General features: G+C 44.4%; 1 protein-coding gene across 2 annotated transcripts in view; it reads left to right on the forward strand.

Annotated features, from left to right (window-relative positions):
- LAMP2 (lysosomal associated membrane protein 2) overlaps window positions 1-19,998 on the forward strand; it is an 868,131-nt gene that overhangs the window by 93,093 nt on the left and 755,040 nt on the right. For both annotated transcript variants that reach the window (XM_069612679.1, XM_069612680.1), the window contains exon 2: window positions 9,118-9,236. In XM_069612679.1, coding sequence (XP_069468780.1) covers window positions 9,118-9,236 — 119 coding nt within the window. The remainder of the gene's footprint in view (window positions 1-9,117; window positions 9,237-19,998) is intronic.

The raw sequence follows: 19,998 nt of genomic DNA on the forward strand, positions 1-19,998 counted from the left end.
GGATGGAGCAATGGTCTCTTTGGTTCCTGCTTTCCCCATTCACTTGGATGGCTTGTCGTTCGCTTCAAATTCGTCAATAAAATGGTTCCCAACTTTACTGCAGCCTTTTCTGATCAAAAGAAAATGACCTCTATTTTTCATTCTTTCTCATGGGGGGGGGGGTGGGTTCCCTTTAACACTGGGCTCTTTATAATAATTTCGTGGCTCTTGGACTCACCAGTCCTACGGCCCTCTGGCAGACTTCATTTCTCTCAATGCAATTCACATAATGAGCTTCCCTATTTGGGTTTCTCAGGTTCCTGTAACCTTGTTAGCTTTCCCAGCCTTGATGCAGAATGTTCGTACCTCTCAGTGATCTGTGGGAGTGCCTGTTGCTGCTTTTCTCTACAGCTAATGTCCTTCTGGTGTAGTGCTCAGGGATCCGGGCTCTCCCAACATTCGGGTCTTTGCATCTGTTACTGGGTGCCATGCCCACCACTGCTTCCCTGTAGTCATGCCACCATAAGAAATGGTTGTTTCTGTCTCGGCCTCTTTCCTTGATCTTGTTTTCTCAGACAGAATGCCAGCCTCTGTCATTGGCTAGCATTTGGCTTGCTCCCCATGCTACCGCAGGTTCTGCAGTCCAGCTTGACCCCTCCCCTCCCTGATGTCTCCTAGTGGCTCGCCTGTGCATAGAAATCTCTCCTCCCTGCGTTGCATTCAGTTCCTCATGGATCTATGTATATCATTGCAAACAAAAAGGTTGTTTCTTGTTTGACTGTTCTGTGCTTGATGGTCGTGTAGATTAATGATGCCTCCCTCCCCAAGTACCGCACAGGCAGGAATAAATCCACTACCGTTGCAATCTTTGAGGCCACAGGTGTAGAGTGCCATCAGCCAGGAACCAGGAACACCAGAAGGACCCCTTGACCACTGCAATACAATGGGTTGTTATAGATACAGCAGCAATGAACAGTGATGTAGTGAACAGTGATATCCAAAATGTGCTTACCTATGTGTGGTGACAAGAATGCCTTGACAGGTAAGGAGAACAAGATGGGGTTAATGGCAACAGGAGACTGCCAGGGAATTTGGCAGCACTCTGATGGAATCACAACACCTGAGCCAAGAATCCAGTGCACAGGGCGATCCTAAGGCAATCCAGAGAAACGGTTCCGAGGTCGAAAACCAGTGAAGCGAGAGTCCATATTGTTCTGAGTTCGTAGCAGCAAGAGAAGTTGAACAACAAAAATACAGTTGGGCTTTAGAAAAAGGCAAAGCAATCTGTCATAACGTTCCGAGGTCGTAGTAACAAGATCCAAAAGATAACCAGGCGCCGACAATACTTGAGACAAGCAGCTGAGAAGCGTCGCTTCCGTGTTACCCTGTCCATTTATCTGTATCAGGTAGTCGCATGACGTGGATCACTGGGAACATGAGAGCCGTATCACGTGATTCGTGCTGTCGATGGTACCAGCACTGAGCGTTTGGTCACGTGGGATGCGGCACCTGGTGTGCTTGCACGGAAGCGCCGTCCATACGATAAACGCCATGGCAACTACAATGCAAAAAGGGGCGCAAGGATCTTCCAGCCGGAGTTCTGCCCAACCCAGTACGTTGTTGCCATGACCTATGTGGGTGAATGCGTGGATCGCAGCGGACTCTGCAGGGAATGTGTGGAACCAGATGGGTGGGGATTGTGTGGTTTTCTGGTTGAATGGGGACGTGTCGCGGGAGACGTGACAACTGTGCTCAGACAAAATCCAGCGTTACCTGAATCCAAAGAGATGGAAGTAATGTCATTGGTTGGAGTCAAAACAAGGGTACAGTTTTTCATCCCATGTAGGCAGGCCATGCATTTCCGACTGGGTAGTCCTTAACGACCAGAGTATAAAAACGTGTAATATAACAGTGCAAAAAAAAATCACTGTAGACTGTCTCATAGATGGCAATTAAGGATCAACCTGCACTGGGTGTGTAACTGACACCTAGTGTGGAATCCTAGTGTAAACTCTTCTGAAGAGCCTAGCCTACACTCACTGTTAGTAAATAACACCTAATTGTATGTCCTCAAGGTAGCTCAAACATGCAGGAGCTAGGACGCATTACACGAAATATTTGTGGATTTGCACAAATGTATTCTTTTTACCAATATTTCATTGATGCTAAACACATTTCTCAAAGAATTATATACCCTACAACAATGGGAATAAATCCTGAAAGCAAAGTCAGGAGGTAAGAAAGCAAAAGAAAAGGAGTTTAGAAGCTCAATACAGATGGGCTGATGTACAAAGCATATTCTTCACAGAACAGTGATCAAATTGTATGTCATAAATAGCATGTTATATAAAATGTTATCGTCACGGGAGGATAGCTCGGCGGCAACGTGCATGCCTTGGAAACAAGACGACCCGAAGCAGCACAGGTTCGATCCCCAGGTCCGCGCTTAGAAACCTGGGTATTAAACGCGTTATGAATGCGCAACTAAGACCTACCCGTAACAGTGCCTCGATGCCCCCGGGCTGTGTGAGCGCTATAAAATGCAAATAAAAAAAAATCCGGGCCTAGACTGTACATCACTAGTCTCTCATTACATCTGTTAATTATGTGGAGGTTAGAGATTGTACTGATGACTGTACAAGGTGTAGTCAAAAAGGAAAACGGTTTTCGTTATTGGAACAATTCAAACCATTATTGAAAGTCTGTCATCTCTGGGTCTACGTAAACGTGCTGGTGTTAGTCCAGCTTGACTCTCCCTCCTGGATGTCTACTAGTAGCTTGCCTCTGCATAGAAATCCCTCTCCTCCCTGCATCGCATTCAGTTCTTCATGGATTTATGTATAACATCGCAAAGGGTGTGTCTGGTTTGACTGTGATCCGACAAAATCCAGCATTACCTGAAGCCAAAGAGATGGCAGTATTGTCATTGGTTGGAGTTAAAACAAGAGTACAGTTTTTCGTCCCATGTAGGCAGCCCATGCATTTCTCAATGGGAGGTCCTTCTCAGACTTGGAGTCTGTCACAGAGGACAGCCTCTCCCAGTGAGGTTCCACTTGCCCAGACCCCTAGGGAGGGTCTGGAGGAGCGGGCTCACGTCCTTAAACCCGCAGGGAGCGGCTCACCTCTTGGGAGGATGGGCGAATTGACTAGATTCGTCATGCCTAGAAAAATTATGTAATTGAAGGCATTCTCTGGTTACGTCTCCAAATGGTTCTGATACTGGCACTGAACCATTCAAGAATAAGGGGAAATAACATCTACCCATTGCCCACCTTTAGGTGCCCATTGAAAATGAGATGTACACTAAAGCAATAGACACACTGAAGGGAATCATCTAGCAAGCTTTAGCTGTTGAATGAACAGTTTTCTCTTTGCAAGGGACTTGCATGCAGGAATGTAAAATACCCTCTTTCAATTTGGTTGTCTAGAATGGTGTTTGAAATTCTGACATACCTAAAAATAAGGGTAGGTATCTATATAGCCGCCCTATAGATAAGGTGAGTCAGACTCCCATAGGAACCCCTTAAAATTCTATTAACTTTTGATTTGAGTGAAATTGGGGGGGGGGGGGGAACTCACAGGCCTCCCCAGTCTGCAAAGTTTCATAAAGATACATCAGGAAATTAGTTATTAGGTAGGTAAAGTTGCGACCTACTTCCCATTAATTGTTCTATAGACAAACGAGGTACATTTTTGCACAGCACAAACTGCTGGACAGACTTGAACTAGATCCAAAATAATTTGGGCATGAAGAGTTGACTCTCGATCCATGCATAGTTTGTGGTTATTCAGTGATTTTAAATATTTGATGGAGAAGGGGGTGCCCCTTCTCAAAAATAGATGGCTATATCTCGGATTTACCCAAAACTGTGTTTTTAGAATAAAAAGCTGCTGCTTTGTTTTTCTCTCGTGAGATTCAAGGTTCTAGCCGAGGATATGGAAAAATGAAACGCAGGACAAAAGATATTGGTAGGTTAACTACACATGCCATCAGGCTGCGTGGGGGTGGGGGATGTGTGAGGGTGGCTATAGGGCAACAAGTGAAATTTGGAAGTGGGGGGGAGGGGGTAGGGTTGGATGAGGTGGTGCGCCTAGGGACTGGGTATGCAACAAAGCTTTCTGTATCCGCAGCTATAGTTGCAAATAGCTGACATCTCAAAGCAAACAGCGTCACAAACAGCGTGTGCTGTGGGGGGGAGGGAGAGGGCAGGGGAGGTGAGGAGGCCATCAGGGGAGTTGGGGGGGCGGGAGGAGCTGGCACAGATGAGGGGGGTCACATGGTGAGGGCCTAGGGGGAGGGGAAGGAAAGCATTTACTTTTCGGATATTTGCAGCTAAATCGGAGGCTTCAAAAGAATATGGATGGCTGCGGGTACGAGTCGCTATGTTCCCTCGGCTATACATTTTGTGGTCTGTTTGTTTTTATAGGTACAGTGACGTCAGTGGAAAAACCACTGCCCATGGTCAGTGACAGTAGGTATTGGGAGTCTTTTTGGTGGTATTTTCAGGCTTTTTACATGCAAGACTGTGGAGGAAAAATGATAATTAAGAAAAAAAATCATAAAGGAGCCACCCTACTCTGGTTTTAGATGACCTAGCCACTATCTGAGCATGTGTATTCTCACCCATGCTATTATATCTAAAAAACACAAGTCATCTAATTGCCTTTTGTTCTATGTATGAATCCCAGTCTTTTACTTTCCCAGTTCCTACCTCCTTTTTTTTCCTTGTCCCCAAAACGGTTCTTTTCAGGGCCAACTTTTCAGTTATAAAGACCATAAACCTACTGTATATATGGATCGAAGACATTTAATTGGTCCGTTCAATAGTGGTAAACCTAGCCTTATGTATTATCGCTGTGGGTAATACCCTGTGGAAACGGGGGCAGCCTCCCCCAGTTGCTGCATTTAGATGCACATGCATCCTTGGTAGCCCCGGCTATAACAGTTTAAAGACAAAACAAAGATGTACATATATGTATATTTTAGGATGCATTGTGTAGTCTTTTTAATAACTTTATGTTCATCAACAGTACATATACATGGTAAAACTAAGTTAATGTAAATATGCAAACATTTAAGAACCTGTTTATTTGGGGGCGGGTGGAAGAATGTGGTTGCACAATTTCTTGATTTTCCTTTTTACACATGATAATCGTTTTAATTAGCCAATTGCCTGTTTATGTCAATTATGTATGGATAACAAAACTTCTGCAATTCAAGGAAAAACTAAGTTGAAGGGACATTCAGGTGAGCAATACATAGTAAAAAATAACTTGAAATTCAAGGAAGAAATAGTTTTATGGATGTTAAGGTGAGAACTTGATGCAACAAAACCCCTGAAATTCAGCTGTTGCGCAGCCTGTGATCACAATTATGACCTCACGAATTACAACAGTAACCGGCATTAAGGATGGCCCTCAGCCATCCATGATCGGTGTGCATAGCCAAATATATTAACACATTAATGGGCACTAATCGTGACCTTCAGTCATGGACACTAGCCAGTCTTCACCCATGTGCACTGTATTTTTAAACTAACGGGCTACTAGCCATAGACTTTGGCCTTCACCAGTGGATATAGCTTTCAGTTGTGTCCATTGTATATTATATACACTAATCGGCCACTAGCCATGGTCTGTAGCATAATACTGGCTAGTGGCCAGTCTTTGGCTGTGCCCACTATATATTCTAATACATAAATGGGTCTCACTAGCCATGGCCTTTGACCATGAACAGTTTGTACATCCTTTGGCCATGTCCACTGTATATTTTAAAGTACTAACATGCCATAAGCGAAGGACTTCACAAGGGCCAACGGTATATTATATACACTAAATGATCTTCAACACGAGTATATCTTGCATATTAATGGGCACTAGCTATGTCCATTTAGCTATGACCACTGATGACAGCTTTCAACGTTGCACTGTATGTTTTAAAGCTGAGGGGCCACTAGGCATGACTGTTAACCATGCACATTCATATTTTGCAACACTAACTGACCACTAGTTAAGGTGGCTGTTGATGGCCTGTGAACACAGCCTTCGTTATGGCCAAGTCTGTGGCCTAAATTGTTCAGAAAAGCTAACCTATCAATTATGTCTAATGCTATTATTGATGTAATCTGTTATTTACAATGTAATTGGTGGTGTTACCAGTGATGTGATCTGTGATGTCATTGTGGTGATAGGCTGCGCAACATGGGGTGCAAAGTTTAGGTGGTTTTAACTGAATTGCACAGGTTTTGTTGCGTTAAGGTCTCATCTTAACGTCCATGCAACTGAGATTTTTTTCTTTGGAAAAATACATATTTCAACCCCACCATTCACCCTGCAGAGGTGGTGCGTGGTCCGGCCCTGTGCTGTCTATCTGTGAGTTCGATTTTAGTGTTTCTCCTTTGTTTTTGTTTTTTTGTGACAGAATAAAACCTACACAAGGCTATAGCAGATCCCCCCCCCCCCCCACGTGCATACTCGGGGCAACGCCCGATAGTACTGCTCGCTTGTAATAAAGTAGAGACTTGGATAAACAGAAGTGTTCTGATTTAATTTCATTTGCCTATAAAATGAAAGCCGTGTCCATAACACATGGTGAATGTCCGCTCGGGGTAAATGAAATGTACATGTAGTGATACATGTTCTGTAAAAAGGCACTTTAAAGTTAATGCCATGTTGACCATTTAATTGACCAGTATATGGATTATTTTTCATTGTATTAACCATTGATATTTTATAGATGTGATTTTGTTTTAATTTCTTTTATTAATATTCCTGTGCCAACACTGTTACTTGTCCCAGAAGGGGAGAGAGGCTGTGGGAATTATTTTTGTTAAATTCGGGATCCCAGATTCATAAAACAAATTGTATTAAATAGAACTGTGCAGGCCTGGTGTGGATGGGTGTGAATTCGATGTTGCCTGATTAAAACATCCTGCAGCTGAAACTCACAGAATTCAATTGATGGCTAATTAAAGCAAATGACTGGGGAATGTTGTCGCAGCTGTTGTGTAACCATTTGGTAACCTTACTGGAATCTTTTAGTTGAAGGCTTTCACTTCAGAAGTTGGTTGAATCAATTTAACAGATGTACACCCCCAGTTAACCAATGACATGAAACTTTTTCGTTTCTGGTTTTGGAACCAAATATTCCTCCACCTTTTGACCTAATATTTACTTGCTTTCAAATGATTTAGTTCCTATTCAAGCTGCATACATGTTTCCTTTTCAATCTTAAATTCTGGCCAAGCTTGCCTTAATGTTTTTTGGTGGATTCCTTTTCAAGGTCATAGCAGTTGTTTCAGGACTTATAATTAACATTACACTTCGGTAGAAACAGACCGGTTATTGTAACTAGCTTTGTAAGCAAATGGTGTTTCTTCCTGCTTTCTTTTCCATAGTCTGCCATTGTATTATCTAAATTAAGTATGCTGCAGGAAAAATCCCATTGTCAATCAGTGACACATTTTGGGCCAGCTAATTGCGTTGCCATTGTCTAATTACTTTAAAGACTGGTGCGTTTGATACTCTTCTGTAGGCCCAATATTCGTTGGGTTGGACCTAGAGACATTACCGAGACTGGCTGCCAAGTTGTTTCATAGCCTTCAGCACTCCCTTTGGGGAAAGAGTCTTGACTTGGGCGTGCACACTTGTGATTGTAACAAGGGAGGTATTTGACATGCAGAGTTCTGATTAGAATGAACACATTGCAAAGGTTTTGGGAGACCTTCCCTGAAAGATGCTTGCTGATTGCACTAACCACCAAAAGAGGAAGGGACCATTTCTGGTGGTGGGGGTGGGGGCTTTGAGTATCAGGGTTTGAATTTAAGATTGGATAAGCGGGAGTTAAAAGCAGTTCATGGGCATCCAACATTAACCAGTAACCAGGTGCTAGTATATATGGCATTTCACATATCTGCCACATAAAATGCAAACTTTATTTTGCCTTTTTATTTATGATCCCTTATGCTTGAAATGTCTTGATGTATACGTGTGTGTTCATAGATTGTTCTAAATGTGCAGTTACATTCATAAGTGCATGTGTTTGGCATCACATGGTCTGGGCAGCCAAAAGTAGTTGTGGTCAAAGTAACCAGGCTCTTCTGAGCTACTAGCTGGAGGAAAATAGCTCCCCAATTCCCCTCTATTTCACACCTGAATAGAGTAAGCTTATCTGGCACCTAAAACTGAAGTGAAACCAGGCTTGTGGTGGATAACTGGGCAACATTGTGAAAATAACGGGGCTGTGGGGGTAGGGATTGTAAGGGACTTGTGCCTCTAATCAAATTCTAAAATACCATCTTTAAACTTTCTAAAGTTTTGCTACAGCATAGTAATGTGCTCTAGTGTGAACCCAAGTAGTATTTGTCCAATCTGCTCGTTAGAAGGGAGACATCTAGCTTTTCTGGGGTGCTCGACTTCCCAGGTGCCTTTTTAGACCCATGTCTTGTGGGTTGCATACCACTGTTGACCCCAAGCTCGAAATTCTACACAGACAAAACCTGCCACCAAACAGACTTCAGATTCTGCTTGAATTCTTGAGCACCTACCACTGTTTCACTAATCACACTTAATGCTTACGGTACCCAAAATCGAGCAAATAAAAGCGGGTGATGCCAGCTCTCCTTACCTAGCAGCCCTGCAATGGAATACCCTTCCACCAGAGGGGAAACCTCTTGCACAGCCTTCCATGAAGCTGGCAAGACACTACTCTTCAACTAATCCTTACTGTAGGCCATCTGTATACCCTGCAACCTGTATGCTTCACTAGCACTATGCCTGCCTGTAATATATGGAAGTATTTGTATTGAGATGTAATTATGTTTAAATGCCATCATACGCCTTTTGTGACTAAGATTATCACATGTAACAGCACCTCGATGCCTAAGGGCTGTTTGGGCGCTTTATAAATTTAAAAATAAAATATATTGTATCGCAGCAAACTCCCCACTACTACTGTTTCTTTTGTTAAGAATTTGACAAGACTGGATTTAATTTTTGTATCCTAAGGGCAAAGGTTTGGCCAAAACCCCCAGCTGTTAGCCAATCACTCAAAGGAGATTTCGGTGGTTGTACACTTGGGTTCTTTGGTCTGTATTGTTGTTTTGGCCAAGTTTTTAATCTGTTTTTTTGTCTACACAGGAGTTCTGCGGTCTAAAGCATGGGAAGTTGCAGTAAAAGATGACTCCAACAGGACCTGCATTTATGCCAGCATGTTCATGAACTTTACGATACAGTATGAAACAAATAATGGTAGCTTTGTAAGTTTGCTTTTTGCCTTTCATTGGAATATCCTATGAACCTTCTTATGCTCTTCTATAGCCTGCCGTTCACTATTTTGTCAAAAGGTTTCCAGAGGAAGAGTTGGTAAGTAAGCTAGAAGAATTAGAAATGTTTTGGTCTGTACATTCTACTCTTGTAGTTGAATCCTTGCTGGGTATTGCATTTCAATGTGGATGTATCTTTTGCAAGATGTCAAATGCTCCTGTAATGGAGTTCAGCCATGAGTATCTTGTACATGCTTTGTTGTTTTGTGCCAGACAACACTTGTACACTTAAATTTACTGCTGAAATTCTGCTACGAAGTGTACTTGGCTTTGTATGCTGCAATCAGTTTTACAGTAATCCTAAAACATTTCGCCTCTCCCCTTGAAGATACAAATTGGCTGGGGAGGTGATCATATAGACCTGTACAAAGACCCTTATTCCTTTGATATTAAGGTAAACTCCATTCACCTTTTAAGTTGTCCATCTTTTGTAATAAAACCCTCTGCTCCTCCTACCCTCATCTTTCTGCTCTGAGTATCATGCCTGTCCCTGTAGTGCTGTAATCCCTCTTCCATATCCTTGCAATCCACCCCTTGCAGACAACATACCCAATGCTGTTTTATCTGCTTTTGTGTAAAAATCACAAATGGATTCCAATCCCATGAATTGCATACAATAGCTATATTCAACATCCGCTCTCCTCTCGTAGCGGGTACAAATTCAGTTTAAACCTTTACAGCCAGCATATACAATCCCTCAAACCATTCCCCCAACCCCTGATTGGACTAGATAAGGAGTCCCCCGGGGAGGTGGGTTACTTTGCATGCAGGCACACTCTTGCAGATTTGGCGGCTGTGCACCTGATGGCTCTTCTAGCAGAGACTGCTCTACAGCATGAAACTGTTTAATGGGTGTAAGAGGGAAGACATTTGTAGGCCTAATCTGAACCCCATAGCTATTTGCACTAGTCTCTTCCATCTTCTCACTCTGCCACTCCTAGTGATCTGCTAGGATTTTAAGAGTGTAGGAGTAGTCTCCTTTGGAGGCGAAATGTACATTTCTGGGTCCTTTATTGACGGTCAATATCCTGATGAAATGGTACAATGATTTAGTCTATGGGACTACAAAAGCTGAAGCAGATTGTGGTTTGACTGAAATGAGCTAAACAATCTGAACAATTTTCATCCTGCCACCAGAGAATGTTGATTTAACTCTTCCTGAGGCGAATAGATTTTAAGCATGGGATGCAGTCCTGGTAGCATCACCTTTTATCTCCGAAATCTGAGCATGTGAGACTTTTCTTCTGTAGAAGATTTGGCACCTGAAAAGTAGGTTGGCTTTATTTTCATATTTCAGCCCAGATTTTCAAACTGACCATAAACTGCTGCTAGGCTGCAAAGGTTTCATTCTGTGACAAGCCATCTGTTGCAACACTTTAAAAAAAAAAAAATATATATATATTTTTTTAAATTGTGCTCTTAATTATGTATTCAAACTTTAACCACATTTTTATTACACAAAAATGTTTATAAAATGGCATTTAAATAAAATACATAGTAGGTTTCTGTTCATGTTTACTATCTATCCTTCATTGCTCTGGGATAATGCCATAGTTCATTGTAGACTTACCAGAAGTTCGTGTTAGTCGGATTGTTCAACAATGCTGTCAGTTAAAACTGCTCAGCTACCGTCCAAATGTAATGGACAACAGCAGCTACTAAAACTGAATACGCCTCATTGAGACTACTCCAAAATTGGTCCTTAGCTATGGAATCAATATCCAATACTATATGGGTGAATCCCCTCAAATACTGGACCTCTAATGCTGAACAGGTCAGTATGTGTCGTGGGGTCTCTATTGCTTGATCGTATAGTTGGCACTTCTGTTCCTCATATAGTGCATTGTACCATGCTTCTATATATTCTCTAGTAGGTTACAGATTTAGCCTGAGGTACAGTATGAAGACCTTTAGTTCGATAGTTTTGTTAAATATCCACCGGGAGCCTTCACTGGAACGCTTTGGTGTGACTGTTCTTTGTATCTACTGGTCACATTTAGCTTATCATTGTAAGCCTATCCCAGCCTTTCACCTTTTCTTTTATCAGCACTTCATAATTGGGCTTTTCCAGAAGGGTTTCCATATCTAGGGCCAACAGGGTTGGCATATTGTATGCATCCTGTCTTAAGTCTGCTAGAAGCGTATTTCCCAATAGCTTCAACATATAATTGGAGTTATAGTATTTGGGCATCAATGTAATATACAAAAATAGCTGTATCTCCCAAGATATAATTGAGTCTTAGCCATATTCGAGTCTGCTCTTCCACTGGAGCACTTGCAGGGAGATTGATCAGTTTGCAATATTTTTTTTCCTCAAATTTGTGTAACCCTGTAACAAATCTATGTGGGAGGATGAGTAGTCCATACATTATGCTCAAAACTAAGCTAGTTTAAGTTCTCCAGTAATCCTTGCATGTTAAAGTGTTTACCACCATCCATTTTTTCCCTACTTTAATTAGTGTGGCATCTGCAGTGTCCAATTTTATCAAAGCCCAGTCTTTTGCCGCCAAGCCGCCACACCCGAGGTTTTCCTATCACACCCCTGGCACATTGTTTTCATTTTCTCTATGGATTACCATCTGATTTGTTTAATAATAGTCTAAGAGTGCCTTTGAGCGCTAATGTCTCACCGGGTCTTTATCAGGGTCTTCTCCAATAGAATTGTAGCATCTGAATATGTAATGCAGACGATTGCCTCTTCCCCATTGATTTTCGGTGAAAAGTTCTTATGCAATGTAAAATAGAGAAAGTTTATCTAAGGTAAATAAATTGTAGAATCTTGGGGCCAACGGGCAGCCCTGCTTAAGGCCCCTCATAGTTTTGATGTACCCAGAGTATATGCCTGTTTGACTCAAGCGAACGAGACCATAGTGTCAGTATAGAGCGGTTGTATATGGTAAAGCAGGACAGGGATCTATTCCCCCCACCCCTATTTTCTCAGCTTGTACCACAGCAAAGGACACAACCATATCGAACGCCTTGCTAAAATCAACGTAGAAACAGTATAGATGGTTTTTATAGCCCTTCTTTGCCTCTGCCATTAGATATTCTGAGGCATATGTTTGTAATAGAGCTATACCCTTTCTGAAAACCCATCTGGGAGGGGCCCATTATATTTTCAGTGTCTGCCCATTTAGTAAGTTTCCCTAGCAGAGGCTGTTGTAAAAATGTCCATCATAGCCAACAATTGCTAGTTAGATGGCTCCAGTCTGTCTTCCTTTTTGTAAATTGGTACCAGTACTGACTTTCGCCAGCCCTCCGTTATCAGTTCACTTTCCCCAATCGCCTCTGTTTAAGCAGCACTTTGGCCTAGGCATGTGGATGTTCTTATCGAAATGCTGTCAGGGCCTGGGGCTGATGTGGTTTTCAGCTTCATCATATAAAGCATATACTCCTGGTCCATTCCAAATAGTTCTCCTTTAAACTTCGGCTGGAAGATTAAATCCCATCACCATCTTCAATATATAGGTCCCTGATTGTTTTGCAGCGGCTCTCAGCCACTTCCATCACCTTGGGGGGCCTTTGAGAATTAATTGAATATAGACAAATATTTTGCTGTCAGTTCCCATCAGCCTTCCTGCCAACCACTTCTTGTGTAACGAATATTTGTTGTCTCAGCCAATTCCTTTTGGCGTTGGACAGACTACTGTACCCCCTTTATTTTTTTCCACTTCATTTAGGTTGGTGTTGGCTCTTATTACTACCCTAGCTGTTAAAGCCGCCCCACCGCCCAACTGATCATATTCACCAAAGGGCCATTCTACACCATTCCGCATTTTAAAGTTCATCGATTGTCCTTTAAATTTGACCTTTGTTAAATGTTTGTTTGAATTCTCGACCCCAGTTGCTAATTTCTAGCCATTCTTGCAGCTTATCTTGCTGGTTCCATAAAAGCTGGCCCAGTTAACTCATTTGTTGTACTCTCCATTTTATATAGTTGCTTCTCAGATTAACCTTCTGTTTTAGGTGCTTTTCCTTCCCAATGTTGGCATATCAATTGTCCAAAAGGATTAATGGTCGGAGGTCATTAACGCAACTTGATCAGTCCCCACCTGCGAGTCATTACCCTGTTGGTGATCAGATAATCTGTCATCTGGCCCTGCCATTGGTCCAGGTAAAACTTGGACCCCTGCGACGGGCCTTGTATATTGAATATTTTCCAGATTGTACATATTCATAAATGATTTGCATCTTTGAACTTGGTTAATTTAGCTGTTCTGTGCAGATCTAACACCCAAGATTATAATAGTCCCACTATGGTGGGTCTCCTGCCACCTAATATTTTTGCCTACATTTCTATGCATGATGTCTGGTTAACGTTTGGAGGGTTGTACACATTTATAATTAAAATCTCATCCCTGTTGTCAGTTGCAGAAAGTATTGTAGACCTTTCCCTGAGGTAGGGTACCAATATATAGGGTCCTTGCCCCTATGGCCAGCCCTCCACTTGGCCTCCATCTTGGAGGGGGCGGCCGGGCTATGCAGTATCTTGTAGCCGTTAATTACGCAGCTTTGGGTAGCCCATGTATTTATATTACAAGAAACATCCTGCTCAAGAATCATGGCTACACCCTTTGGTTGGCTCGGGAAGGAACGGTACCCTCATGTATTCCATGAAATCCACTTCATTTGATGCTGTGGTATACTCTAGCACCCAGCAATCTACTAATTGTAGGGTTGTGCCTGGCTGGGTATTGGCCATCTGGTGTGCACGTAGCATGGAGAGCTTTGATCTCTCTGCGTCTTTGGGTCCCTCCTTCCTTGGCTGCTCTTTACCCTCCTGTAGAGGGACCTGTTTTTAGTTTTTTCTGCAGGTGATGAGCACATCTCCTTCAGGGTCACTGCGTTGGACTCTATCAAGGCAACAATTAATGGAGTTGTAAATGCGTGGCACTTCCTAACGCCAGTAGTTCAATCCTTTATATCAGTGGTATAAATAAGTAACTTGCCTAAAAATTATCCCTAAAGTGATGGGCTGCAAGTGGTGGGCTGCGTTTCATCCAGCACTATTCCCAGCTCAGTTGTTTCTTCCTATATTTGACAAAAGTTTTTTTTAAAGTGGGAGTGCTTTGCCTGGGTTCTATGTTTTGGCATCTATTTGATGTTTGTGCAGTTTCCAGGGTGCTGCGTTGTGGAGCCACTAGTGTTTCTGGGGGTTCTGGCACCATCTGTCCTGTATTTTGTGTACTGGTGACCAATCCGGTAATGTTTATCGTAGCTCCCATCTTTCAATGGTTCAACTTATTTAGTTGTAGCTGGGCGGCGTTCCACTTCGGGCCCTGAAGCCATGCTCTTCGAATAGTGCCATACTGGAAAGATTTGAGAAATATTTTCCCCCCCAAGGCTTTGCCCCCAGTTTTGCCACTTGCAGGGCAGTAGTTTTTTCAAAGTAGTAAATTCTCCCTTTAGGTGATTTAACTCTGGGCACTAATATGAAGGCAACGCACACTAGATTTCTTTCCTTAGAGCCTTCGTTTGCTGATAAAACCTCGGGTGCACCTAGTAGTGGGGAGTAATGAATTTCTTCATTACCTCCAAAACCCTAGCCAGTGTTAGGATATGGCATTTACAATGCGCCTGTACACAAGTGTTTCTAGGCATGACAAGACAAGGGGGGGGGGGCAAATGAAGGGAGGACAAATCGATGGATTCAGATCGCGAAAGTGCGGGTAAGAGGAAGGGGAGAGGTGCGGGGGAATTGGAAGAAGTGCAGGTACCTCGAGTGCAGCAAGCGAGAGCCTCATAAGAGAAGGAACTGTAGGGTTACAGGTACAGACCCTTATGTGCTGGGGGAGCCTGGAGTAAGTGCTGGACATGCAGGAGCCTGGGCCAGAGTTCAGAGGGTATCCAGGTGACCAGTGCGTGGAGCAGTTTGGTACGTCGGCAGGGGAGAGGAAGAGAGAAAACAAAAAGGATGGACTTGAGTTGGTTGCGGAACCAGAGGTTGTGATGCTGAAGTTTGAGAGAGGTTGGGAGGCTGTTTCGAGGGAGGCCCCAGCCGAGGAGAGATCTGCCTCCAGCACTCTGCTTGGAAAAGCGTCTGACCCTCAGTCGGTTGAGCGGAGAGCTCGAGGGAAGATGTTTTGGAAGAGGACGTGGAGGCAGAGCGGTCCCAGTCCCCAGAACGTTTTGTGGACCATGCAGAGGGACTTTGATCCTTTCAGCCGCGGGGAGCCAGTGAAGAGATTTCAGAGCTGAAGAGGTATGATCCCTGGGCTTGAGGACAAGTCTTCTAGTCCTTTTTCTGGATAAGTTTTAAAGGCCATAGAGTAAGGCAGATTTAGGAAGAGGCTGTTGCAGTAGTCCAGCCTCGAGGGGACCAGACCTTTGGAGATGGTGAACTTCTGGGGGTAAGTGAGAAAAAGAATACCTCCAAGGTGCAGCTGATAGTTTGACTTGGAGACGTCCGATGAGAGGCTAGAGGTGAAGATGACTCCAAGATTCTTGGACTCGCAGGAAGAGGGCCCAGAGTGGGCAGAGATGCACAATGAGGATCTCAGTCTTACTGGCATTAAGGCAGAGCTCATTGGTGGCACACCATTTCTGAATTGCGGGCAGATTGTCTGGTATGAGAGAAGCAGAGGTGGCTGATGGGAGCCTGAAAGAGCTGGGTGTCGTCTGCATAACACAGAAAATTTAAACTAAGGGGGTTTGGGGAAGGAAGGCAGGACGGAAGGAAGAGACCAAGGGTGGTTCGGTGAGAAAGGTCGGCCAGGGCCAGTCTGTTTGCCAGGTTGTCACGGAGGCGATTGAGCATGATGGCATGGTTGACATGTCAAAAGCAGAGGATATATTGAGGACAAGAGTGATTGGAGGGCAGGTGTTCAGGAGAGCGGTTTCCATGCTTCCGTCAGCTCTGAAGCCAGGCTGGTGGTCGTGGAGACAACCAACAGATTCAGTATGCAGATTAAGCTGGGAGATGGCCAGCTTTCTAGGCGTTTGCTTAGGAAAGCCATGATGGAGATCGGGCAATATTTGCTTTAGAGGAAGGATTGACCGCCTTTAGAAGGGGGGGTGCACAAGGGAGTGCTTGAGGGGGAAGAGGAGTTGAGTTCCAGCAGCAAAGGAGCAATTACAAAAATCTGCCAAGGGTGGCTGTGGTTCTGGATGAGCAGGGGAGAACCTGCTTTGATATATTTCGTAGATTGGACTTGTCTAGAAACAGTGTCAACTGGAGAAATGAGACTGCCACAGACTGGCCATAAGTGGTAGAGGAGGAAGAGAGGGTGGACAGGATAGTGGCAAAATGAGGAGCAGAGGGCTTGGGAGGTAAGAGGTAGAGACTGCAGCAGGACTGGACAACTCAATGTAGATTTTGAAAAGTTCGGCCAAGTTGTCGATGCTGCATAGATGCGGGCTTGTATGTTGGGTCTCTTCTTACAGTGGACAGTCTACTGCCTTTGGACCAGGCGGCAGGCAAGTTTGTCAGGGGGTGTGCGCCTGCTGGCCCTCCACTTCCTCTCTTCCACCCTACACTTGCGTTTAAGGGTGGCGAGGTCAATCGTACCAAGAGTCACACTTGGATTTGGGCTTTAAGTGGATCCTCATGACTGGGGCAAGGAAATCCAGAGTTAAAATGAAGGTTCGAGAGGGGCTAACGGGGTGCGAGTCAGCCAAAGGTGCAGGAGGAGAAAGTGGCAGCAAAAGCCTCAACTGAGACGCGCTTCATGGGTTGGATAACTGAAGGTAGGTGGCAGTGCTAGTCGGCTTGCCCTGGGGGGGTAGAGGGGTCGGAGGAAAGGAGAAAGTGATAATTTCTATTTGATTTGTTTATTTATAGAGCGCTTTATGCCAAGGCGCTGTACAATGGAACAATTCATACAGTGAACAATAAACAATGTGAGCAAAATTACAAGATGAATCATTCGACAGTAAAACAGTGCAAAAAGCAGTTAACTGTGGAGAAGGGGAGGTGGAGAGGAAGTAGGATTGGCGAGGGAATAGAAAAGAACAAGTGAGGAATAGGAAGGTGGGAGAGGGGATTAAGGAGTCCGCAGAGGGAGAGGGGGGATGAAGAGAGAATGGGAAGATCTTCGAGGAGGAGAGTGGAGGAGAAGGGATTTAAGGGACGTGCGAAATGAGGGAAGGGTAGTGGAAGAGCGGATTGAGAGAGGGAGTGCGTTCCAGTGAAGAGCAAGAAGTTGGAAGGAACGAAACCTGGAAGAAGCACAAGGGGAAGGAGGTACAGTAAGGAGGAAACGGTCAGCAGAACGAAGAGGGCGTGAGGGGGAGTAGAAGGTGAGAAGTGAGGAGAGATAAGGAGGAGCGAGACCATATAAGGATTTAAAAACAAGGCAGAGAAAGCAGAATTTTAACTGAGTGGAAAGGTAGCCAACGAAGAAGAGAGCGAGGAGGAGATGGAATCATGGGAGGTAAGGAGACAAAGGGTACGAACAGAGTGGTAAATGGATTTGAGGGGGGGTAAGCTGGGAGGCAGGAAGTCCAAAGAATAAAGGGGCAGTAAAATAGCCGGGAAAAGATGAGGAGAGATAAGGAGTTTGGTTGCATGGAAAGTGAGGGAGGGACGGACCATAGGGCTTTGCTTTGACCAAAGGGCCAACCAGGATTGTAAGCGCGGCGGCTTTAGCCATAATACAGTTACTTGCTTTAACAAATAAGTTCTCCAGAGCATTTAAATCGACGGTTTCATTAGTTGTCGTCTCGATCCGATTCCGTACTCCGAGAGGCTCCCCAAGCTGCCAGATCAGGCAGATTGCTTTCTTCAAACTTTTCACTGTCGCCATTCAGTGAAGCAGCCTGGTCGCCACCCAGTGAGGTGCTCAGAAGCCCAATGCAGGGTTTGAGCAATGATTGTCTATTGATGGGGATATAGTTTGTCCCAGTGTTCCTAGAGATGGAGGAACAGACTAGGCATTGGGGCACAGCTCCTGCAGGAGCTAGATCAAGATGACCAGTTATCGCTTGCTGATATGCCATAGAATCCTTAGGTTTCCCTTTTTCTTAGCCGGACGATGCGTTTTCAATATACCAGATTTATCTTTTTTTAAATTAATCCAATGTGTCCTGGCGCTGTTGTGCTCCACACGCCATATTTGCAGGTGCCACTTTGTTTCATTTATATGGTTTTAAAGTTCTTACCTTGTGAGCCTGACCAGGCCGGCTCCAGCGACACTAGACATTCTATCGCACTCCATCTCACAAACTTTGATATACGTTTTGAATACTTAACGTAACATGACGCTTATGGTGACGTTAAAGTTTACACCAGCGAATGAAAACAAATGAATTTAGGCAGAGCATAGAAAGTAGTATTGTAGGCCAAGGTACATCCGGCTTGTTCCGATACAATGATACTTATGGATAAGGGTCAGGACTCCCCTGGCTTGAGTGGAGTATTGGGTGTGGTATCTATTGAGACCCCAGGTCTGTGCTATGTTCGCCTATGGGTGTTTAAGGGCGTTTGTCTCATGTAATAGGAGGACCTTGACCCCGTGCCTTTGTGAAATTTGTCAGGCCCTGAACATTCCATGTCATCATATTGATTGCCATAAAGACAGCTTACGGGACAGCCCAAGCAAAGGATCTGCCTCTGATAAGCGTCATGAGTGCTGCCCCAGCACAAGAGTGCCTCCTTTTTAGAACCGGTCTCAACCTTCCCGCCATTTTGAATATAACCTACCCCAACTTTCCCACCCCCGCCCTTACCTCCCTGTCCCAACCAGCAGTGTGTAGATACCCACCCTTAGAGTGAATTACTGCGTGCCAACCCCAACTTGGCAATGCTTGGGGAAAACGCCCAACCGGGGCAAAAGCACATTTAGACTCTAAAGGAATTGCAGCTGCAGTGGGGGCTGCCACTGCCGTTCCGCCCACCAGTAGTGATACAAATTTCGATAAAACATAAATCTGAAGATCGGCTGATGAAAAGGTTGCAAAGCGAGGATGCATATATTCAAGGGTGTAAAGTCATATTCCCAAGAGGAGAGCATGCGTCCGGGACTAGTTGTCCATCGGTTCCTTGTGGGGGGGGGGGCTGGGGGGTTTGGAGGGGGGGAGGAGAATCTGCCAGTGGGATATGCCCCTCAATGAACTTAACAGCCTCGTCCGGGACCGTGAAGAAGTAGAGCTTGTTGCGATTGGTGAATTTAAGGCGTGCAGGGAAAAGCATTGCATACTCGATCTTCCTATCTCTTAGCATTTTCTTCACACCACTGAATCGGCGTCTCTCCATCTGCACCCCTACCGAAAAATCAGGGAAGATCCTGATTATTTGCGAATCCAGCCTTAATTCCCCTTTCTCCCTGGCCAATCGGAGTATGTGATCCCTGTCCTTATAGCTGAGCAGTTTTGCTATTATTGGTCTGGGGAAGTCTCCTGGCTTGGGCCGAGGTGCCAATGAGCGATGAGCTCTTTCAACCGTGAAGAATGGCGAGAGATCAGGGTCATCCAGGAGGTCTCTGAGTTTTTCGACCTCCAGCTCCATGCGCCCCTTAAGTGCAGATTCGGGAACCCCAATTATGCGAATGTTATTTCTTCGCGACCTCGATTCGAGGTCGTCGCATTTAGCTTTGACCCGTTTAATCTCTCGGACAAGCTCTGATACTGTTTTGTAGGGTGTGCACATTGTCCTCATTGGTACCCGTCCTCTGCTCCACTTCGGTAATCCTGGCCCCGTGTTGGTCAAGCTTAGCCCTTAAGGAAGCCACATTTACTTTGATGTCATCCAGCTTTTCAT

This window comes from Ambystoma mexicanum, chromosome 5p, assembly GCF_040938575.1.
Source record: "Ambystoma mexicanum isolate Mex_15411 chromosome 5p, UKY_AmexF1_1, whole genome shotgun sequence".
Classification (NCBI taxonomy): Eukaryota; Metazoa; Chordata; class Amphibia; order Caudata; family Ambystomatidae; genus Ambystoma; species Ambystoma mexicanum.